Source organism: Lotus japonicus, chromosome 4 (genome assembly GCF_012489685.1).
Source record: "Lotus japonicus ecotype B-129 chromosome 4, LjGifu_v1.2".
Lineage (NCBI taxonomy): Eukaryota > Viridiplantae > Streptophyta > Magnoliopsida > Fabales > Fabaceae > Lotus > Lotus japonicus.
In genome coordinates, this window is record NC_080044.1 from 76,833,202 (window position 1) to 76,855,903 (window position 22,702).

The 22,702-nt window shown below is 34.1% G+C and overlaps 4 protein-coding genes across 8 annotated transcripts; 2 read left to right on the forward strand and 2 right to left on the reverse strand.

The window, feature by feature from the left end:
• Positions 1-9,146: 9,146 nt before the first annotated feature.
• On the forward strand, positions 9,147-10,912 carry LOC130713386 (cyclin-T1-3-like). The gene is made up of 5 exons (XM_057563158.1): positions 9,147-9,158; positions 9,289-9,429; positions 9,714-9,898; positions 9,978-10,129; positions 10,494-10,912. The coding sequence occupies exons 1-5, from the start codon at positions 9,147-9,149 to the stop codon at positions 10,910-10,912; spliced, it is 909 nt and encodes a 302-aa protein (XP_057419141.1).
• LOC130716155 (subtilisin-like protease SBT2.2) lies at positions 9,179-13,961 on the reverse strand. 3 transcript variants are annotated; one of them, XR_009011880.1, is made up of 4 exons: positions 13,544-13,938; positions 12,982-13,141; positions 12,298-12,566; positions 9,182-10,968 (listed from the first exon to the last, which is right to left on the reverse strand). XR_009011880.1 is itself a non-coding variant. In XM_057566355.1 (3 exons), exons 1-3 carry the CDS (start codon positions 13,771-13,773, stop codon positions 10,966-10,968), a joined length of 393 nt encoding a protein of 130 aa, XP_057422338.1. In that variant the 5' UTR covers positions 13,774-13,961; the 3' UTR covers positions 9,179-10,965. The 3 variants fall into 3 exon arrangements, 2 of the variants coding, with proteins under 2 accessions (XP_057422338.1, XP_057422337.1); XM_057566355.1 differs by lacking the exon at positions 12,298-12,566 and having other exon boundaries at positions 9,179-10,968; positions 13,544-13,961; XM_057566354.1 differs by lacking the exon at positions 9,182-10,968 and having other exon boundaries at positions 11,554-12,566.
• Positions 13,962-15,750: 1,789 nt separating this feature from the next.
• Positions 15,751-18,431, forward strand: LOC130713387 (cyclin-T1-3-like). Its single transcript, XM_057563159.1, has 6 exons — positions 15,751-16,019; positions 16,338-16,419; positions 16,808-16,948; positions 17,233-17,417; positions 17,497-17,648; positions 18,013-18,431. Exons 1-6 carry the CDS (start codon positions 15,751-15,753, stop codon positions 18,429-18,431), a joined length of 1,248 nt encoding a protein of 415 aa, XP_057419142.1.
• Positions 16,285-21,481, reverse strand: LOC130716046 (subtilisin-like protease SBT2.2). Of its 3 annotated transcripts, XR_009011850.1 has the most exons (4): positions 21,063-21,458; positions 20,501-20,660; positions 19,817-20,085; positions 16,296-18,487 (listed from the first exon to the last, which is right to left on the reverse strand). XR_009011850.1 is itself a non-coding variant. In XM_057566221.1 (3 exons), exons 1-3 carry the CDS (start codon positions 21,290-21,292, stop codon positions 18,485-18,487), a joined length of 393 nt encoding a protein of 130 aa, XP_057422204.1. In that variant the 5' UTR covers positions 21,293-21,481; the 3' UTR covers positions 16,285-18,484. The 3 variants fall into 3 exon arrangements, 2 of the variants coding, with proteins under 2 accessions (XP_057422204.1, XP_057422203.1); XM_057566221.1 differs by lacking the exon at positions 19,817-20,085 and having other exon boundaries at positions 16,285-18,487; positions 21,063-21,481; XM_057566220.1 differs by lacking the exon at positions 16,296-18,487 and having other exon boundaries at positions 19,073-20,085.
• Between the last annotated feature and the right edge of the window lie 1,221 nt (positions 21,482-22,702).

The window sequence follows — 22,702 nt, forward strand, 5'->3', positions numbered from 1 at the left end:
AATAGAGAATTGCAATCTCATAAAAAACAAACCAAAGGGGAAAAAGTAGAGATAGTCACTAATGCATACTATTAAAATTTTAAATTATTGGTGGATTTAACCATCGGTAACTTACCAACAGATTTTTATAAAATATTTATAAGTTACCGACGTCAAAAAGAGCTGATAGCCCACGATTGAATTTTCAAAAGCAAGCCAAGTTATCGGTTGACAGAAGGCAAATGAATTTTGTTCATTTACCTAATGCCTAAAAAATATCTCTCAAATGGGAAAAAGGAAGCAAGACTCCCCCAAAAAATAATCTCTAAACCCTATAAGATCCAGCGATCCAGACCAAAACGATTAGCTGAAACTCCTATACTAAACCTAAATAACCAATGAATCCAAACCCTAGAAAAAAAAAAGCATGCACTGAAAAATCGAGTATTATAAAGTAAAAAAAAAAAAAAAAAACATGTCTTTACTTTGGGGTTTTGTCTACAGGCTCTAGTGGTTTTTTACTTTTTTTTTTGTTCTTTTCTAGGTTGGTTGTTCTTTCTTCTTGAGTTGGGTTGTCTCCACCATTGATGGTTTTGGGATCCTGATAACCACGATCCAAATCCTAGAAAGAAAAAAAACATGCACAACTAGAAAAACGAGTATTACAAAGTAAAAAAAAAACCTTGGGGTTTTGTCTATGGGCTGTGAGGGTTTCTGGTTTTATTCTGGTTCCTTTATGGGTTGGCTGTTCTTTCTTCTTGGCTTAGGTTTTATCTAGTGTTTCTCGTCAATTTGATGCTCAACACCTCCTAATGACATTCACCTCATTAATATAATTTTGCTTTCGAAAGATAACAATAAAGCAAAAAACGGAAAATGATCTAAAATGTATTCAGTGTATAATTGTGAGATCGACATTGAGAAAAACTAAATCATGTGTCAAATGCATAAGAGTTGAAAAAGATTTTGGGCTAGACTAAGAGGAAACAAACCATGGATGAACTTCACAGGATTCCGGAGTAATTGATTTTCTCTTCAAAATCCCCAAATTGAGCAAGAAAGAGTTTGGGTTGATCGAGCACGATGATTGATACCTTTTACCTATGAGTCACCAAAATTTCCTATTTATTTACAAAGAAGTCATTTAAATTAAACTCGATTTATCGGCACGGCGGATGCCGTGCACTTGAGCTGCAAAGGAAAGGTGTGATTGATAAGGATAGGGAGTGAGTACCTCTTTTTCCAGGCTGTTCGGACGTACGGTTCCTGCAGAAGATCAAGTTGGTGAGTTGTGTGATGAGAAACCTTTCTGCACAATTCGGAGAACGCTGAATGAGAATGAGAGGTTCAACACCACATCATTGCATATAAGGGGAGATCGATCGATTCGCAAATTGATCTGACTCGTAATTCGCTTCTCACAAGCTTTAAATTGATTTAAACAGTCATGAAACAATGGATGGATAAATAGGTGGTCTAAACCCTTTTATTATACCGATTGCAATGTGGGGCTTAGATTTTGTTAAAGTGGCTGTTCAATTATGGTGTTATAACTTTCCATCAAAGTTAGAGAACAAAGTTAATTAGAGATGTGAATGTTGGAGGAAGTGAGGAGCATGTGGTCATGAATGTGAATGGACTTGTTTGCATATATGTAGGGATGGCAATGGGTCTAGGACCCATAGGGTACCCGTAAAAAATACTCACTATGGGTAGGTAAAAACCCATTAGATGGGTATGAGGTTGGGTATGGGTAATTACCCGCAAAAAGTAGCGGGTATGAGTGCGGGTATGCGTATTATAGTACCCAACCCGCCCCATACCCGCACACACATATTATTATTATTATTATTATTATTATTTGGTAATATATAACAAATTAACTTAAGCAATAGCTTTCAAACTTACTCTTTTTTTTTTTAAATAGGTGAGTATTTAAGGTATTCATAATCATCACTAATTTACTCCCATTTATTTTTAAAATTTGTAAGTTATTAACCTACAACTTTAGGGCTATATTATAAATCTAAATTATAAATTTAAAATTATATCATTTTTTCGTTTATTCCTTCTAAAATAATATGCTTAGTTGAATGATTTTATTTGTTAAGTATTTGAATAATCTTTTGTATTTTTATTAGTGTTTTTTATTTAAAATTGTAGTTGTATTTTTGTTTACTATTAACAAAAATAGTGAAAAATATATTTTGATTAGCTAAATTGCAGGTAATGGGCACGGGTATGGGCAAATAGGTAACCAGAGGGTACGGGGACATGCATTGAAGTTGCTACCCACGCGGGTATGGGGACAGGTACGGGTAATTTTTTAAAACACGGGTATGGGGATGGATACTATAGTATCCTACTCAGACTCTACCCATTGACATCCCTGCATATATGTGTCCAATTCACTTCCAAAATCTGGTTTGTTTAATGTTTTACTACCTCCGGTCATATTTATAAGAAAAAAAATCACATAGTTTTTTTTTTTTTTAATTTTGATACATCAGAAAGATAAATTGCACCTACCAGGAATCGATCCCTGGACCTCCCCCTACCTAACTCATATACTCATATGTCCCTCAACTCCTACCACTTGAGCTATCCCACGGGGACAAAAAAAATCACATAGTCTAATAAATGTAGTTAAATTAGTTAAAATACATTAAATTTGTCTTGAATTAAAATAAAATTCCAAAATTACTATTAGTTATTAGTGTTAGAGATCTAGTGGAAAGGAAAGAGAATAATGAATGAGATATATTTTACTAGTTAGAATTAATAGGGACATTGTTGAAAAAAAAATTAATGTAACAAAAAATTTCATTTAGTTCTTATAAAAAAGATCAAGAGTTTTCTTTTGTTTAGTTCTTATAAATAGGACCGAAAGTATTATATTATAGTCAATGGTTAAAAATGATGGTACACTGTACACCAATGAAGTACTTATATGCACTTGATGGAAAATATCACACCCAGACAAAACTTGAGTGATATAATAAGTTAGTGCTGCTTTAATTTGTCAAACTCATTTGACTATAGTCTTTTAGTGTGTTATATTTTAGCAATGAAAATATATAAACACCACTACAGTAGGATATAAAAAAAAAATCTATTTCCTGCGGATTTTTCTTTAAAATATTTTGCGAATTTCTTCGGCAAAATTTAGAGGAAAAATTTGTAACAAAACCCGCAAGAAAATACTATTTTTTGAAGAAATTTTGGCAGGAAATAAAATTTCAGCAGTTTCAAACCGCCGCTATATCTATAGTAAAATCCGCAAGAAATTGCGAAGCAAAATTCACAGGAAAATTGATGTTTTTCTTTTTGTGTAAGATAAGTGTCCTCCTTTGGAAGCAATCTTGTTCGACCCGGGAACATCCACATCATGGTGGTAACTCTCTCATTGGGGTTTTTTCCATCCACAATCTCGAGACCTTACTTAAGAGAAATCAAACATGTACGAATTGAACCAACCACCAGTTGGTAAAAATGGGTGTTTTTTATGTCTTGAATATTCATGTGTTTTTGAATCATTATTGATTTTTTAGTATTCTTTTATTATTAATAAAGTTGATAAAGAATTTTACTCTCTTTGAATCCGGGGGAATGGAGGGTGAAGTGTCTGAGTTCAAAATCTGGTGAAGGAACTAATTTACTAATAACTAACATTTGTCTACAAAAAAACTCATATAAAACTTATCTACTAATAAAAATTTAAGAAAAATAATTGGAGATAGTATTACTAATATTTCTTTTAAATAAGGGTGAAATATGTGTACACCAAGGTCTCCTAAGAGTACAAATTCGAATCACAAATCTCGAGAAAAACATATATTAGGAGTAACATGCAATTATTTATCGAATAGGTGACGATATTTTTTTAACACAATAAAAAGTGAAATAAAATGATTGAAGTCAACCCTTGGCCTTGTGGTGATGATTTCTTTTTTGAAGATTTCCCAAAATAAAAAGTTTGCTACTAGCTTTTTTTTTTCTCATACGCATTAACAAGAGAAAGAGAAAAAAAGAAAAATGAAAGACAATAAGAGAGATAAATATCATTTAATATTTTTTAGCGTAAGACAGGTGTCTTCCTTCGGAGGCAATCTTGTTTAAGGCGAGAAATATCATTTATGATAAAGAAAGATAGAAAAAATATTTATAAATTATATAATTAATGTAAGAATAAGTGCTCTTTATAAGCATTTATTATCCATAAAGGTATGCTACACCACCATGTTGGTAGTTATTAATCACATTTAATGTTATTTATTGTATTAATTATTAATTTTCAAAAAAAACAGTTTCCCATGTTAAAAACTAATTTTGACTTGACCTATGCATTAATAATAATATTAAATATTTAATAATAACATTTTATGCTATTCATAACAATAATTATAAATTGTAAAAATATTCATCTTCGAAGCATAGCTCAAATTATAAGAGTCACATATAAGTTGGGGAGGGAAGATCAAATGATCAATACTTGCAGGGTGTAATTTATTTTTCTAATGTACCAAATAAATTGTAAGAATATCCAGTTTCTCATATTTTTAAATTATTATTATTTAAATAAAAATTAATAAGTGAATTTGATTTGACCTATACATTAATAAAAATACTAATTAATTATTAATTACATTTTATGTTATTCATTGTAAAAAAATCAATTTCTCATATTTAAAAATTATTATTTGTTAAATTTTAATTATTAATGACAAAGTAAAATATACTTGAAAAATTAAATTATATATTTATTATATAAAAATTATAAATAAATATAATATATATATATATAAGTTGACTTGTCTATATTTAATATACCAATCTATCCATCCATATCTTATAAAAAGAAATTTGTCAGCAAGAAGGGTGAAACAGTAATTAAATAAATCATGCATGGCATGGGAGAAAGAAGTTGGTATATTAATTTTGAGCATAATAAATTAGGGGAAAAAAGGGATTTAAATCTAAATATGATTAGAAAAAAAAGGCGATATACGTATTTAAAAAAGTAAAAATGAGAGAGGAAATATTAAAATGCTTGATGTATGCCGATAAAGTATTCTTATTATATTCATGCATGGCGCGGGATAATACTGTTGGGAATTTAAGTGTCAGTAAGAAGTCTCACGTTGAATGATTAGAAGAGTGAAGAACACTTTATAAGTGAGAGGACCCATACACCTAACACCTTAAGGTTTTGGGTGAAACATGTGGTGTTCAATCCACTTGTAGCGTGCTCATGTAAGCCCAATGTGGAGTTTTGTCCCCTGAGTTTAAACCATCTCCTTGAAGGTATAAAAAACACTAGAAAATGGGGGGGAGGGGGGGTTTAAATAGGGTTTTGCAATAAAAATGTTTCCCTTAAAGATTTCAATGAAATCTCTCGGTTTCTTAGATCAGAAGGTGCAAAGGATAAAAGATAGAATGACACAATGATTTTATCCTGGTTCACTTGAAAAACCTCAAGCTACGTCCAGTACACCCGCCAAAGTGATTTATTCCTTCTTTGAGTGAAGGTAATCCACTAATATTCAAAGGTTGTTACAATCTGCACTAACACAACTTGCTAAGTGACTAACACACCTATGAACTAGTAACCTCTAAGACACAAATATTAGTCTTCTTAAGGCTTCTGACCGAATCTGGTCCCTTAAGAAATTACAAACAAGTTTGAAAACAGTTTGGGTTTACAATGAAGGTGCTTCTATAGAAGCAAGTGTAAGCAGATTTAGAACAGTGAAGAAATAGATTGCTAAGGAATTTGCTTGAATGTATTTTGAATTGCAATGTTCTCTCTTTCTTTCTTAACTATTTCTTCCTTTCTTCAGCCTTTATATACTCCAAGCTTCACGTGATATTTTCGTTGAAAGATTCTATCCGTTGGAGGGCAATTCTGGAATTTCCAGAACCTGCTGTGGTTGATCCTCGTTAAGTAGGCGGTCAAAATAGTACACTACTCTTGCACTTTTGATAGTGACCTATGCCTTTTTCTTTTGACTTCTGATCTTCAAAGACACTTCTCATTGGAACAAGTGAAGCTTCTGACCAGAGTCACGAGGTAGCTTGGATCTTCAGAGCTTCAAGTCTTCAGAATCCGGATCGTTCACTCAGAGCTGCTGATCTTCAGAGTAGAAGCACTTGGTCTTCAGAACCATCTTTCTTTGGGTCTTCAGAGTCTTTGACCGTTCACTCAGAACTTGTGGTCTTCAGAGTCTTCAGCACTTGATCTTCAGAACCCGTTATCAAAGCTTCGTCTTCAGAACTTCTGAAGGAAAATTCTACCGTTCATTAGAACGTAGTGAGTGTAGAAGCGAATCATTGGTCAATGTTTGGTCTTTGACTTCTGATGAATTCATCTTTAAAACAGAATCAGAACCTGTTTGTCAAACACTTAAAAGACAAACGTTAGAGTACCAAAATTGTTAATCCACAAATATATACTTGTTATCATCAAAACCTAGAGATGTACAACAGAACCAATTCTTGGTCTTACACTCCTCTGTTTGGCCCAACAATTGTATCGAGCTGATGGTTGTTTGACCATTGGTCATGGGCTTCTGAGACTCAGGAGCACAAGTCTAGAATGACGACCTCTGAGGTTTCGTTTGAGTACAAGTCCAACTTTCGTTTGAGATGGACTCACACTTGAGGGGGAGATTGTTGTGTATTAAGTGTGAGTAAGTCCCAAATTAGAAGATAAGGATAAGTTTGAGTGATTTATAAGTGTGAGGATCCATACACCCATTGCCTTAAGGTTTTAGGTGAAAGATGTGGTGTCTGATCCACTTATAGTTTGCTCTTTAAAGCCAATGTGGAGTTCTATTCCCCGAGTTTTAAACCATCTTATTTGTTTGACCCTTTATTTGGCCCAACAAATACTAGTATGTATTAGTCATAAGTTTCGGAAAAAAAAAACTCAAAAGGGGACAAAGAATGAGAGAAGGATGGTGATTAGTGCAACAAAAAAAATAGCCATCAACCAATGTAAAGCAGCCCAAGAAAGCCCAGAAGGAAAACAAACCAACCAACCAAAAATATACAAGAGAAACTCAAAACACCAACCCAAAGAAACTACATGATCCAAGCTAGGCAAACGAATTATTTTTTCAAAAAGGTTATTTTAATTAAACTCCGTCTATAGGTTAAGTATGAAGTCTTCAACTAGTTCAAGAAAGTCATAAAGAAATGGGTATTTTGGAATGAGAGGTGTCTTAAAATTTATGGCATCAAAAGATTGTGCAAACTCCTAACATTTTCACAAGTATCCCTCTTTGTTGATGTCATTAATGATTATAATTGTCATGGATAAATCCGATTTCTTAAAAAGCTGAGTGTAGTTAAAAATAAAAAAGACAACAGACGATATTAAATGTAATCAGCCAATAGTGAGAACTGCTTGGAGATAAATTAAACCTTTGTACTAGATACATAAGAGCTGAAAAAGGTGTTGAACTAGAGTGTGAGGAAACAATTATTGGATGAATTTTGGGAGATTTTAGAGTATATATTGCTGATTTTCCTTTTCTTCAAACTTTCTACCACTTTTATAAGGTAAAATGGGTAGGTTTTCGACTCAACAATTTGTAGGCATCATCAGCGAATGAAAATGGGTATGTTTTAAAAAGCTACTTAAGGTAGCTTTTATCTTATAATTTATTATCATTTTTACCCTTATTAATTTTGATAAAATTCAATCATTATTCTTGCTATATTTTAAAAGATTCTAAACTCTTATTATGATATTTTCCTATCATACTCATAGCCTTAATTCAGATAAATATAAGTTAGACATTGTGAATCATAGCCTTAATTCAAGCATTTCTCGTAGTGAACTCTTGGACACTTCTAACGAACTCAACGACTTGTTCGAACTAACTAACTGTTCCCGCCACGAACGTTCTTCGCAAACGCAGAGTCTTCATCAGCGAGAAGAAGACCAAGAGTTCCAGTTCTGGTAATTTCACTCTGTCTCTTTCTTCTTCATTACCTTCTTGTCCTATCCATTGTCTTCTGTAATGGGACTAAATGTTTCACCTAGGGGTTGAACAATGCTAATGGAATTGGTATTTTAATGGAGAATATCTTGCATTACTGTCTAATTTTCTTGAACATTTTCTGAATTCTTTGGTGGGTAACTGGGTATAGTAGGATTGCATTCCAATTACATTCTTGGATGATCATGTGTAACGTGATTTTGAAGAAGTGTAACATTGGTTAATGTGTTGAATTTGGCAGGTGAAATGGAAGAAGGTAGCAGCTCACGCAGTAAGAAAAGGCCTGCAGAGGACGAGGCAGATAGCAGCTATCGCAGTAATAAAAGACCTGCACTGGAGGAGGCAGAGAAGGAGGAGGCCGAGGAGGTTCCATTTGATCCACGGAGATGTCTGACGCTGCAAGAAATAATTCAACATTCGCCGTCAGGGAAAGATGGAATGGAGTGGAAGATGGAGGCGTATTACCGGAGGGGAGGTTGCTTCTACATTAGGCAAGTAGGCATGGCATGCAAACTGTGAGTTCTCTAAAACTTGTTCATTTTTTTAATTTTGATTTTTTTGATGCTATGATGAAATTAATGGTGAAACTTATTTCTATACCTGTATACAACTTGTTGAAATTCAATTATTAAACTCAATCTAACAATTAATTTGTGATGGAGAAGTTAAGTTTTATATTTTAGGGGTAATCTGTCAAAAATAATATTGGGGGGTTTTAGTTTTTTCATTTTTCTGTAAAATACAGTTTTTGAATTCTTCAAACAAAGTCTTGATGCAGAAAAAACCAATTCAACTGGAGATGTAAATTCTGTTTCAACTTTGCCTCATTGCAGGTCTCGAAAAGTTATAACGAGGGCCTCATACTACTTTAACAAGTTCTTTATGCTACAATCGTTTGCAAATATCAACGCAAGGGTGAGTTCTTGCACTTTATTATTGATATTCAAGGTTTTAATTAATTATACATTTTCGCATTGGAAAACAATCGGTACACATCCGCATAGTGCATAACACTCACCCATAGTGAAAAAATGAAGAGAAGAGAGAAGTAATGAATGTATTATATGACGAGTGAGTATGATAAAAGGAGAGATATTAGGTGTTTGAGTATTGTCTAAGTATCATTAGTTTTCTGCATTAGAGAGGTCAATGGGCATACACATGGAAGATGATGTTAGTTAATATACAGATACTGTAGTTTTGGTCCAATTTTATATTCAAGAATGGCAATGTAAAGATGATGTAAACTTTAAGTATGAACTAATTGGAATCTCATGCTTCATTTGGTGAACTTCTTTTGCAGACTATTGGAACTGCTTGTATGTTAATTGCTAGTAAGGATGAAGACAAACCTTATAGCCTACGGAATGTTATTGTTTTTTCCTATTGTCTCAATCACCAGCACAATCTTGAAGAAGCTATGAAGCGCATAAACGAGAGTCAGGTGTTCCTGCAGCTATACATCCTAATTCTCTTGAATTTTTCTGAAACTATATTGCTGCTAGGTTCTAATAAGTGCTGAAGCATGAAATAACTAGCTGCTCTATTTTACTCCATTAAATGCATATTTGGAAACTCTTTTACAATTGATTTGGAAAACAGAATCAATTATCTGGAGATAGAGAAGTTGATTCAAACATGCTATAACTTTCTCTATGTCTCTTTATATTTTAGTTCTTTATCTTTTTCGTTTACTTAAAATTTGTTCAATATTCGTATATGATGCAGGAAATATATAACTCACGGAAAGAGTTAATCATTCTTGCAGAGAAGCTTGTACTTGCTACTTTAAATTTTACTTTTGAAATTCTACATCCCTATGACTTCCTTACAGCCTACGTGACAACCTTAGCCATTAAGCCTGTCGAAAAGAGCAAAGTTGTTCGAGTTGCCTGGGACTTGGCCAATGATGGGTATGAATATAATGATTATGTTTTAATCAAATTTAACTTTGTTGATTTCATTTTACTAATATGTGTTGGTGGCTTTTAGGAATTTGACAACGCTTAGCTTGCAATTCTGGCCGCAACACATTGCAGGAGTTTGCATTTTCCTTGCTGTCAAGTTCCTAAAATTGAAGCTTCTGGATAGTAGTGAGAGCTATTGGTGGAATACGCTTGGAATCACCCAACAACAATTGGAAGGTTGGTGTCCTATGTCGTTTCTTAAATTGATTTGTATACATATAATTTGTTTCTTGACTTGGTGTGATAAAATCTGTCACATGTGTTTCCTGGTTTTTGAAAAACAATTGCAAGTATTTCCTTGTTTCTCAATTTTCATGTTCATGATGTTACTCTTTATTAAGCTAATTTGCCAATGGAAAAACTGGTCAACCTGCCAAGAGTTTAATATCTGGGATGGTTACCCTTTCTGAACCAAATTAGAGATAGCAAAGCCAGTTTATGCCATAAGTAGCATGATGCTAGTAACCAATTGCTGTATTTCACGCTTTTTATGTGATTAGTTCGGGACATTATTCCATCTGAATCCTTGTATTTTCTGCAGTGATTAGCAACCAGTTATTTAGAATCTATGTGGTCCTTAGAAAAGGAAGAAACCTGGAAGGAAATGCAGGTGATGGAAGGGGAGCAAGAGCTGATGCAGAGGCTCCTGCTACGAATGAGGCGCAAGCACGTGAACCGAATCCATCATCTAAAGGAAAAGAAGTAGTAGGATGTGCAAGTGGTGCTGGAGACGGAGATGGAACAAGTACTGCTGGAGATGGAGATTTAGCAAGTGCTGCTGCAGAGACTCTGGTCCTGCTACTACATCAGGCGCGAGCAGTACAGCAGGCGCAAGCAGTACAGCGAGTGCAAGCAGACGAGCCTAATCCATCGTCGTCTAAAAGAGAAGAACAGGTGGAAGGAAGTTCAACACCAGCTGCTGCAAATGCTCTGGTCCGTCCTCCTAGGTGTAACCCCTAAGCACTCATCATCTTTAGAAGAATGACACACTACATTGGGCGACATGGATCACTTCACTGCATAAATAGTCATAAGCATGAATACATTGGTACCCGGATTTAAGGAACAGAAAGCCAAACATATTATGAGTTTTATGTGCCTCGTAGCGCAAGTTTTATACTATAGTTTGCTGCAGTAAAAAACCATTAGTATGATGCTGCAATGTATAGCTTAAGATTGAAATTGTCTTATAAATGTTGACCTCAGAATTCTAGTTCTTTTTTTTACTTAGATACTGATAATAAACTTGGGAAAGATTCCACTTGCTGTAAGAAAACAAGTTACATTCTTTTGATAGGTTGCTGTCACAAGGGGTTACTCCCTTTGTCAGTGTTAAAGGGTTGGTTAGTTTTGTTTCAGAAGCCTTTTAAATATGCCCAAAGACCCACCTTCTGTTTGTGTGTTTTAGGAAGAATCAATTGATAAAAGTAAAAACAAGCATGATTGATAAGTAAAATAGTTCTTTTTGTGAAATTCTAGTTTAGTTCAGATAATATTAACAGCATGTTTAGAAGCCCCAACTTGTTTTCACATTGATCCATAATGAAATGTAAGTTTTCACATAGTACTTTCTTGGATTGAAAAATCCATTTTGACTGAACTCAAAGCAAATCTACATGCACTAAATTGACTTAAGTTACATACATCATAACCAGTCACTCAAACTGGCCAATACAGAAAGCAGGATGAACAAAAGAAAAAAAAAAATACACATAGAACATTAGATGCATGCATGATAATTGAATGTGCTTGCATATCTCTCAACTCACATTCTAAGACTGTTTGAATGTGTTTTTGACCAATTCATGTATCTTGTGTCATTTGAGTGAATGTGATTTTGGCCAACTTGAACGCATATACAAACATACTACGTTGTTAAATGCGATTTAGTTTGAGCAGCTTGGTGATGGACATCACTGTGATAATGAGGAGGAGAATGATATTGAAGCTCTCAACAAAGTATTGAAGCTAAAAGGAAATGGGGGTAAAACCTATTAATTTGTTCGAAATTCTGATATATAGAAGCTAGAAGTAATTCATCAATGCTTAGTTAGAGGAAAGAAAACTTCAAAAAGGTAATGAATAGTTAAGGATAAACAGATTGGTTGATATCCCTATTGCACATCCAACATAATATGAACAATGTACCAAGTGCACTCTGGGTTTCAAATTGCAGTCCGTAACAGCAATTGCGGCCCCAATGTAAAGGGTTTTGTAGTCCCCGCAACGGTGTCACGATCACAATTGTGGCCACATCAACCCACCGCAACCGCAATTTAAAACCCTAGAAGTCGCGGTTAACAACAATCAAAGATAAGCCCCATTTGGAAATTCTAAAAACTCACGTGCCATGGCCATCTCCATCAAAAGGAGAAGCATAGTCCTGAGTTGAATTGAATACTCCTCTGGCTATAGCAGATTCTACAAAATGACGTGCCCCACCAAGTTTCCTATTGCAAGAACCAGATGGAAAATCCCGAGCAACTTCACAGGTACCAGAAAAACGAGCGGAAAAGTGAATGGATGTTTAGATTTATCATCAGCAAAACTAGGGTGTGTAGGATCAATGCCAGTGTCAACAAATGCAATAGTGATTCCTTGAGAGCTTATCTGCCTTCAAGATTAAGTGGTTTCAAAAATTGATAAAATCAGTAAACTATACACAAATGAAAGAGAGGGGAAAGGGAGGCAAGGAAATTCAAATCTTCACAAAACCCCCTAATTTTGTGAGAACTTTGGACCGAGAAAAACATGGTTCACAAGTTAAAATGGATTCTGTAGAAATTAGTTTTAGCGCGTTAGAACTATATTGCAAATAACATTTATGTACTGAATGTTAAATGTAAAAACATGACTCCGGAGAGTTTTCAAAAATTTCTCAAACCATCTCCCCTTCTTACAAAAATCTCTCTACCAAGGGCAAGACTTCTAAGTATCTTATTTTCTTTCCTTCCCTATCCTCCAAAATTCATAAATTGCAATGCAAACACACCATTATAGAATCATGATGTTGAGAAGTAGGAGCATACCTGCTGTTGAGTAATTAGCACAGCAAATCCATTAATCAAGTAATGATAGCTATAGAGCTTCAGATATTTCTCCCCTTTAAACACCTTTTTCAACCACGCATCATGAACTCTGGCAATGTTAGAGCCAGGCCTCCTATCTATCTGTGAAACATTTTGATGTCTGAAAATACCAAAAACAAAAAGATCATATCTTCAGAATGAATATTTTTTTAAACAACCTGTCCATGAACACATACATGACACATCATCATAGAATTTAGATGCTAAGCAATCATTTTAACAAGTGCTTATCAATATAACTTCCAAAAGAAGCCTCTATGAATAAGGACCACATAGGGGAATGTAATATTACACTTTCTAAAATGCAGCTCATAACTTTGAACACTTTCTCCATGGGAATGAAACATATTTCGTGGCCAATTATTTACTCGTTTCGTTCAAGCACCCGCAGCGAGGTAATTAGTCATTGCTATCGGCGGTGAATACTCTGACTAACCCGAAAACTTTGAACACTCACTTTGTAAACCTTCAGAAACAAAGATAGTGAAAGAGATGGGGGTACCTTGTTCTTTTAAGTGTATTTCTCCTAGAAGCACCATGTCTGAAGTGGTGACCAATTTCTCTGGTCAGCTCTTCCTGATTATGAGAAGTAGGGGCTTGTCTGAGAGTAACAATGTACACAGCAGTAGTTGCATCATATTCATTTGAATCATCTTGACATGAGGAAGGTATTAGTAGCATCCCCAAGAAACTCAACATAACCACCAAATGTGCCAAATATGAGTTTCCCATTTGGGTTTTGGAATGCAAAGCCCCACCAAGTATGAACCAGAAGCTGGTAACAATTCTTCAGCAGCAAACATAGTCCATCCGCAAGTGCTAGACTTGAACTTTGATATTTAAGGCTATGCTTTTGCTTGTGCCTCAAAGAAAGTGTTATATATATGTCATCATGGCATGTCAACTAAGTAGTGCCAGTGCCTTTGTGCACATGCCATAGAGATAGTGCATCACTATCGGCAAAATGCCAAAAAGGGTTCTCTCATACAGCATTCTAAATTGCAGGTTTGGGAATCTTAGGCTTTGTTGATTGATTATATTATGAGGTTCACGCATGCTTCAAGTAAGTTTTTGTTTTCTTCAGTAGTTTAATTAAAAAACTTTGAATCAGCATTGTCAGATAATATTATATAGTTTTGTTATGAAACTTTCAATTAGATGATGCAATTGGAATAGTTGAGCCGCATTGTGATTAATTATACATGTAACCTTACCTGATAAAATGTCTTACTGACAAAATCAAGTGTGTGCCCATCCTTGAATGGTCTGTCCTTAATAGATTTATGGGTCACACTGTTAAAGTAATACTACTTTTGAAGTTAAAAAAAGATATATTTAGTTTCAATTTATTTTTTTAGTTAACATATATTTAATATTTGGTTCTTCAAACTTTCTACTGCTTTTATAAGCAAAATAGGTAGGTTTTTCCACTCAATACTTTGTAGGCATCGTGGGTGAAAGAAAATGAGTATGTTTTAATAAGCTACTTGATGTCGATTTTAACTTCAAGTTTTTAGAATTCATTCTCATTTTTTTTATTCTTATTAATATAATAAAATTTCATCATTATTTTTTTATATTTTAAAATATTCCAAATTATAATTATGATATTTTTCTATTAGACTCATCTTGTCATCGTTATACCTGCCTTAAATTTTTATAATTTACATAAATATAAATTTATTTAATAATTAAAATATAAGGTTATTTTTTATCTATTAGTGTAATAAAAATATGAACAATAAAAAATATTTTTATGATAGAAATTTTTAATAAATTAAAATATTTAAAATGATAATTATTTTAAAATTAATATCACTTAGTTCTTGATGTTTTAATAAATTTGTTCAAATATAAAACTATTCATATATAGTATGTCATTTTATGCTATTTTACAATTTCAGCTTATATAACAATTAGTTTTGCCTAACATATTTTTTTGCAATCAACAATAATTCCAGCTTTCATCCTTCAGCTATCATCTAACTTGTAAATTTTCAACTAGTTTATGATCTAGATTTTGCCAATCATTAGCCTTATCCGAAAAGAAAAAAAAAACCTCCAATGTAACAATATTTCATACGAATTATACTATTAAGCAATGCTACAAACACTACCAAGAATGTATTAATAAAGTGGTAAGTAAGTTAAATCCCGTAAAAATGAAATATCGGGTGGCGATATACGTAAAAGATAATAAAAACTACCAACTCCACATTTCCATATTTCTCACCCATCATCTTACACTCACAAAGTGAAGTAAGTGTATATATACACACACATGACACACCCCTTCGTGAACTCTTGGACACTTCTAACGAACTCAACGACTTGTTCGAACTAACTAACTGTTCCCGCCACGAACGTTCTTCGCAAACGCAGAGTCTTCATCAGCGAGAAGAAGACCAAGAGTTCCAGTTCTGGTAATTTCACTCTGTCTCTTTCTTCTTCATTACCTTCTTGTCCTATCCATTGTCTTCTGTAATGGGACTAAATGTTTCACCTAGGGGTTGAACAATGCTAATGGAATTGGTATTTTAATGGAGAATATCTTGCATTACTGTCTAATTTTCTTGAACATTTTCTGAATTCTTTGGTGGGTAACTGGGTATAGTAGGATTGCATTCCAATTACATTCTTGGATGATCATGTGTAACGTGATTTTGAAGAAGTGTAACATTGGTTAATGTGTTGAATTTGGCAGGTGAAATGGAAGAAGGTAGCAGCTCACGCAGTAAGAAAAGGCCTGCAGAGGACGAGGCAGATAGCAGCTATCGCAGTAATAAAAGACCTGCACTGGAGGAGGCAGAGAAGGAGGAGGCCGAGGAGGTTCCATTTGATCCACGGAGATGTCTGACGCTGCAAGAAATAATTCAACATTCGCCGTCAGGGAAAGATGGAATGGAGTGGAAGATGGAGGCGTATTACCGGAGGGGAGGTTGCTTCTACATTAGGCAAGTAGGCATGGCATGCAAACTGTGAGTTCTCTAAAACTTGTTCATTTTTTTAATTTTGATTTTTTTGATGCTATGATGAAATTAATGGTGAAACTTATTTCTATACCTGTATACAACTTGTTGAAATTCAATTATTAAACTCAATCTAACAATTAATTTGTGATGGAGAAGTTAAGTTTTATATTTTAGGGGTAATCTGTCAAAAATAATATTGGGGGGTTTTAGTTTTTTCATTTTTCTGTAAAATACAGTTTTTGAATTCTTCAAACAAAGTCTTGATGCAGAAAAAACCAATTCAACTGGAGATGTAAATTCTGTTTCAACTTTGCCTCATTGCAGGTCTCGAAAAGTTATAACGAGGGCCTCATACTACTTTAACAAGTTCTTTATGCTACAATCGTTTGCAAATATCAACGCAAGGGTGAGTTCTTGCACTTTATTATTGATATTCAAGGTTTTAATTAATTATACATTTTCGCATTGGAAAACAATCGGTACACATCCGCATAGTGCATAACACTCACCCACAGTGAAAAAATGAAGAGAAGAGAGAAGTAATGAATGTATTATATGACGAGTGAGTATGATAAAAGGAGAGATATTAGGTGTTTGAGTATTGTCTAAGTATCATTAGTTTTCTGCATTAGAGAGGTCAATGGGCATACACATGGAAGATGATGTTAGTTAATATACAGATACTGTAGTTTTGGTCCAATTTTATATTCAAGAATGGCAATGTAAAGATGATGTAAACTTTAAGTATGAACTAATTGGAATCTCATGCTTCATTTGGTGAACTTCTTTTGCAGACTATTGGAACTGCTTGTATGTTAATTGCTAGTAAGGATGAAGACAAACCTTATAGCCTACGGAATGTTATTGTTTTTTCCTATTGTCTCAATCACCAGCACAATCTTGAAGAAGCTATGAAGCGCATAAACGAGAGTCAGGTGTTCCTGCAGCTATACATCCTAATTCTCTTGAATTTTTCTGAAACTATATTGCTGCTAGGTTCTAATAAGTGCTGAAGCATGAAATAACTAGCTGCTCTATTTTACTCCATTAAATGCATATTTGGAAACTCTTTTACAATTGATTTGGAAAACAGAATCAATTATCTGGAGATAGAGAAGTTGATTCAAACATGCTATAACTTTCTCTATGTCTCTTTATATTTTAGTTCTTTATCTTTTTCGTTTACTTAAAATTTGTTCAATATTCGTATATGATGCAGGAAATATATAACTCACGGAAAGAGTTAATCATTCTTGCAGAGAAGCTTGTACTTGCTACTTTAAATTTTACTTTTGAAATTCTACATCCCTATGACTTCCTTACAGCCTACGTGACAACCTTAGCCATTAAGCCTGTCGAAAAGAGCAAAGTTGTTCGAGTTGCCTGGGACTTGGCCAATGATGGGTATGAATATAATGATTATGTTTTAATCAAATTTAACTTTGTTGATTTCATTTTACTAATATGTGTTGGTGGCTTTTAGGAATTTGACAACGCTTAGCTTGCAATTCTGGCCGCAACACATTGCAGGAGTTTGCATTTTCCTTGCTGTCAAGTTCCTAAAATTGAAGCTTCTGGATAGTAGTGAGAGCTATTGGTGGAATACGCTTGGAATCACCCAACAACAATTGGAAGGTTGGTGTCCTATGTCGTTTCTTAAATTGATTTGTATACATATAATTTGTTTCTTGACTTGGTGTGATAAAATCTGTCACATGTGTTTCCTGGTTTTTGAAAAACAATTGCAAGTATTTCCTTGTTTCTCAATTTTCATGTTCATGATGTTACTCTTTATTAAGCTAATTTGCCAATGGAAAAACTGGTCAACCTGCCAAGAGTTTAATATCTGGGATGGTTACCCTTTCTGAACCAAATTAGAGATAGCAAAGCCAGTTTATGCCATAAGTAGCATGATGCTAGTAACCAATTGCTGTATTTCACGCTTTTTATGTGATTAGTTCGGGACATTATTCCATCTGAATCCTTGTATTTTCTGCAGTGATTAGCAACCAGTTATTTAGAATCTATGTGGTCCTTAGAAAAGGAAGAAACCTGGAAGGAAATGCAGGTGATGGAAGGGGAGCAAGAGCTGATGCAGAGGCTCCTGCTACGAATGAGGCGCAAGCACGTGAACCGAATCCATCATCTAAAGGAAAAGAAGTAGTAGGATGTGCAAGTGGTGCTGGAGACGGAGATGGAACAAGTACTGCTGGAGATGGAGATTTAGCAAGTGCTGCTGCAGAGACTCTGGTCCTGCTACTACATCAGGCGCGAGCAGTACAGCAGGCGCAAGCAGTACAGCGAGTGCAAGCAGACGAGCCTAATCCATCGTCGTCTAAAAGAGAAGAACAGGTGGAAGGAAGTTCAACACCAGCTGCTGCAAATGCTCTGGTCCGTCCTCCTAGGTGTAACCCCTAAGCACTCATCATCTTTAGAAGAATGACACACTACATTGGGCGACATGGATCACTTCACTGCATAAATAGTCATAAGCATGAATACATTGGTACCCGGATTTAAGGAACAGAAAGCCAAACATATTATGAGTTTTATGTGCCTCGTAGCGCAAGTTTTATACTATAGTTTGCTGCAGTAAAAAACCATTAGTATGATGCTGCAATGTATAGCTTAAGATTGAAATTGTCTTATAAATGTTGACCTCAGAATTCTAGTTCTTTTTTTTACTTAGATACTGATAATAAACTTGGGAAAGATTCCACTTGCTGTAAGAAAACAAGTTACATTCTTTTGATAGGTTGCTGTCACAAGGGGTTACTCCCTTTGTCAGTGTTAAAGGGTTGGTTAGTTTTGTTTCAGAAGCCTTTTAAATATGCCCAAAGACCCACCTTCTGTTTGTGTGTTTTAGGAAGAATCAATTGATAAAAGTAAAAACAAGCATGATTGATAAGTAAAATAGTTCTTTTTGTGAAATTCTAGTTTAGTTCAGATAATATTAACAGCATGTTTAGAAGCCCCAACTTGTTTTCACATTGATCCATAATGAAATGTAAGTTTTCACATAGTACTTTCTTGGATTGAAAAATCCATTTTGACTGAACTCAAAGCAAATCTACATGCACTAAATTGACTTAAGTTACATACATCATAACCAGTCACTCAAACTGGCCAATACAGAAAGCAGGATGAACAAAAGAAAAAAAAAAATACACATAGAACATTAGATGCATGCATGATAATTGAATGTGCTTGCATATCTCTCAACTCACATTCTAAGACTGTTTGAATGTGTTTTTGACCAATTCATGTATCTTGTGTCATTTGAGTGAATGTGATTTTGGCCAACTTGAACGCATATACAAACATACTACGTTGTTAAATGCGATTTAGTTTGAGCAGCTTGGTGATGGACATCACTGTGATAATGAGGAGGAGAATGATATTGAAGCTCTCAACAAAGTATTGAAGCTAAAAGGAAATGGGGGTAAAACCTATTAATTTGTTCGAAATTCTGATATATAGAAGCTAGAAGTAATTCATCAATGCTTAGTTAGAGGAAAGAAAACTTCAAAAAGGTAATGAATAGTTAAGGATAAACAGATTGGTTGATATCCCTATTGCACATCCAACATAATATGAACAATGTACCAAGTGCACTCTGGGTTTCAAATTGCAGTCCGTAACAGCAATTGCGGCCCCAATGTAAAGGGTTTTGTAGTCCCCGCAACGGTGTCACGATCACAATTGTGGCCACATCAACCCACCGCAACCGCAATTTAAAACCCTAGAAGTCGCGGTTAACAACAATCAAAGATAAGCCCCATTTGGAAATTCTAAAAACTCACGTGCCATGGCCATCTCCATCAAAAGGAGAAGCATAGTCCTGAGTTGAATTGAATACTCCTCTGGCTATAGCAGATTCTACAAAATGACGTGCCCCACCAAGTTTCCTATTGCAAGAACCAGATGGAAAATCCCGAGCAACTTCACAGGTACCAGAAAAACGAGCGGAAAAGTGAATGGATGTTTAGATTTATCATCAGCAAAACTAGGGTGTGTAGGATCAATGCCAGTGTCAACAAATGCAATAGTGATTCCTTGAGAGCTTATCTGCCTTCAAGATTAAGTGGTTTCAAAAATTGATAAAATCAGTAAACTATACACAAATGAAAGAGAGGGGAAAGGGAGGCAAGGAAATTCAAATCTTCACAAAACCCCCTAATTTTGTGAGAACTTTGGACCGAGAAAAACATGGTTCACAAGTTAAAATGGATTCTGTAGAAATTAGTTTTAGCGCGTTAGAACTATATTGCAAATAACATTTATGTACTGAATGTTAAATGTAAAAACATGACTCCGGAGAGTTTTCAAAAATTTCTCAAACCATCTCCCCTTCTTACAAAAATCTCTCTACCAAGGGCAAGACTTCTAAGTATCTTATTTTCTTTCCTTCCCTATCCTCCAAAATTCATAAATTGCAATGCAAACACACCATTATAGAATCATGATGTTGAGAAGTAGGAGCATACCTGCTGTTGAGTAATTAGCACAGCAAATCCATTAATCAAGTAATGATAGCTATAGAGCTTCAGATATTTCTCCCCTTTAAACACCTTTTTCAACCACGCATCATGAACTCTGGCAATGTTAGAGCCAGGCCTCCTATCTATCTGTGAAACATTTTGATGTCTGAAAATACCAAAAACAAAAAGATCATATCTTCAGAATGAATATTTTTTTAAACAACCTGTCCATGAACACATACATGACACATCATCATAGAATTTAGATGCTAAGCAATCATTTTAACAAGTGCTTATCAATATAACTTCCAAAAGAAGCCTCTATGAATAAGGACCACATAGGGGAATGTAATATTACACTTTCTAAAATGCAGCTCATAACTTTGAACACTTTCTCCATGGGAATGAAACATATTTCGTGGCCAATTATTTACTCGTTTCGTTCAAGCACCCGCAGCGAGGTAATTAGTCATTGCTATCGGCGGTGAATACTCTGACTAACCCGAAAACTTTGAACACTCACTTTGTAAACCTTCAGAAACAAAGATAGTGAAAGAGATGGGGGTACCTTGTTCTTTTAAGTGTATTTCTCCTAGAAGCACCATGTCTGAAGTGGTGACCAATTTCTCTGGTCAGCTCTTCCTGATTATGAGAAGTAGGGGCTTGTCTGAGAGTAACAATGTACACAGCAGTAGTTGCATCATATTCATTTGAATCATCTTGACATGAGGAAGGTATTAGTAGCATCCCCAAGAAACTCAACATAACCACCAAATGTGCCAAATATGAGTTTCCCATTTGGGTTTTGGAATGCAAAGCCCCACCAAGTATGAACCAGAAGCTGGTAACAATTCTTCAGCAGCAAACATAGTCCATCCGCAAGTGCTAGACTTGAACTTTGATATTTAAGGCTATGCTTTTGCTTGTGCCTCAAAGAAAGTGTTATATATATGTCATCATGGCATGTCAACTAAGTAGTGCCAGTGCCTTTGTGCACATGCCATAGAGATAGTGCATCACTATCGGCAAAATGCCAAAAAGGGTTCTCTCATACAGCATTCTAAATTGCAGGTTTGGGAATCTTAGGCTTTGTTGATTGATTATATTATGAGGTTCACGCATGCTTCAAGTAAGTTTTTGTTTTCTTCAGTAGTTTAATTAAAAAACTTTGAATCAGCATTGTCAGATAATATTATATAGTTTTGTTATGAAACTTTCAATTAGATGATGCAATTGGAATAGTTGAGCCGCATTGTGATTAATTATACATGTAACCTTACCTGATAAAATGTCTTACTGACAAAATCAAGTGTGTGCCCATCCTTGAATGGTCTGTCCTTAATAGATTTATGGGTCACACTGTTAAAGTAATACTACTTTTGAAGTTAAAAAAAGATATATTTAGTTTCAATTTATTTTTTTAGTTAACATATATTTAATATTTGGTTCTTCAAACTTTCTACTGCTTTTATAAGCAAAATAGGTAGGTTTTTCCACTCAATACTTTGTAGGCATCGTGGGTGAAAGAAAATGAGTATGTTTTAATAAGCTACTTGATGTCGATTTTAACTTCAAGTTTTTAGAATTCATTCTCATTTTTTTTATTCTTATTAATATAATAAAATTTCATCATTATTTTTTTATATTTTAAAATATTCCAAATTATAATTATGATATTTTTCTATTAGACTCATCTTGTCATCGTTATACCTGCCTTAAATTTTTATAACTTACATAAATATAAATTTATTTAATAATTAAAATATAAGGTTATTTTTTATCTATTAGTGTAATAAAAATATGAACAATAAAAAATATTTTTATGATAGAAATTTTTAATAAATTAAAATATTTAAAATGATAATTATTTTAAAATTAATATCACTTAGTTCTTGATGTTTTAATAAATTTGTTCAAATATAAAACTATTCATATATAGTATGTCATTTTATGCTATTTTACAATTTCAGCTTATATAACAATTAGTTTTGCCTAACATATTTTTTTGCAATCAACAATAATTCCAGCTTTCATCCTTCAGCTATCATCTAACTTGTAAATTTTCAACTAGTTTATGATCTAGATTTTGCCAATCATTAGCCTTATCCGAAAAGAAAAAAAAAACCTCCAATGTAACAATATTTCATACGAATTATACTATTAAGCAATGCTACAAACACTACCAAGAATGTATTAATAAAGTGGTAA

Excerpts from the sequence above, each read along its gene's own strand:
- LOC130713387 (XM_057563159.1), top strand. The coding sequence starts at position 15,751 with ATGGAAGAAGGTAGCAGCTCACGCAGTAAGAAAAGGCCTGCAGAGGAC. Across the intron at positions 16,020-16,337 it reads GTAGGCATGGCATGCAAACT|GTCTCGAAAAGTTATAACGA; the intron begins GTGAGTTCTCTA and ends GCCTCATTGCAG. Across the intron at positions 16,949-17,232 it reads AGCGCATAAACGAGAGTCAG|GAAATATATAACTCACGGAA; the intron begins GTGTTCCTGCAG and ends TATATGATGCAG.
- LOC130713386 (XM_057563158.1), top strand. Across the intron at positions 9,899-9,977 it reads TGGGACTTGGCCAATGATGG|GAATTTGACAACGCTTAGCT; the intron begins GTATGAATATAA and ends GGTGGCTTTTAG. Across the intron at positions 10,130-10,493 it reads CACCCAACAACAATTGGAAG|TGATTAGCAACCAGTTATTT; the intron begins GTTGGTGTCCTA and ends TATTTTCTGCAG.
- LOC130716046 (XM_057566220.1), bottom strand. The coding sequence starts at position 21,292 with ATGGGAAACTCATATTTGGCACATTTGGTGGTTATGTTGAGTTTCTTG. Across the intron at positions 20,661-21,062 it reads AATACACTTAAAAGAACAAG|ACATCAAAATGTTTCACAGA; the intron begins GTACCCCCATCT and ends TGGTATTTTCAG. Across the intron at positions 20,086-20,500 it reads TGCTAATTACTCAACAGCAG|GCAGATAAGCTCTCAAGGAA; the intron begins GTATGCTCCTAC and ends TTAATCTTGAAG.
- LOC130716155 (XM_057566354.1), bottom strand. The coding sequence starts at position 13,773 with ATGGGAAACTCATATTTGGCACATTTGGTGGTTATGTTGAGTTTCTTG. Across the intron at positions 13,142-13,543 it reads AATACACTTAAAAGAACAAG|ACATCAAAATGTTTCACAGA; the intron begins GTACCCCCATCT and ends TGGTATTTTCAG. Across the intron at positions 12,567-12,981 it reads TGCTAATTACTCAACAGCAG|GCAGATAAGCTCTCAAGGAA; the intron begins GTATGCTCCTAC and ends TTAATCTTGAAG.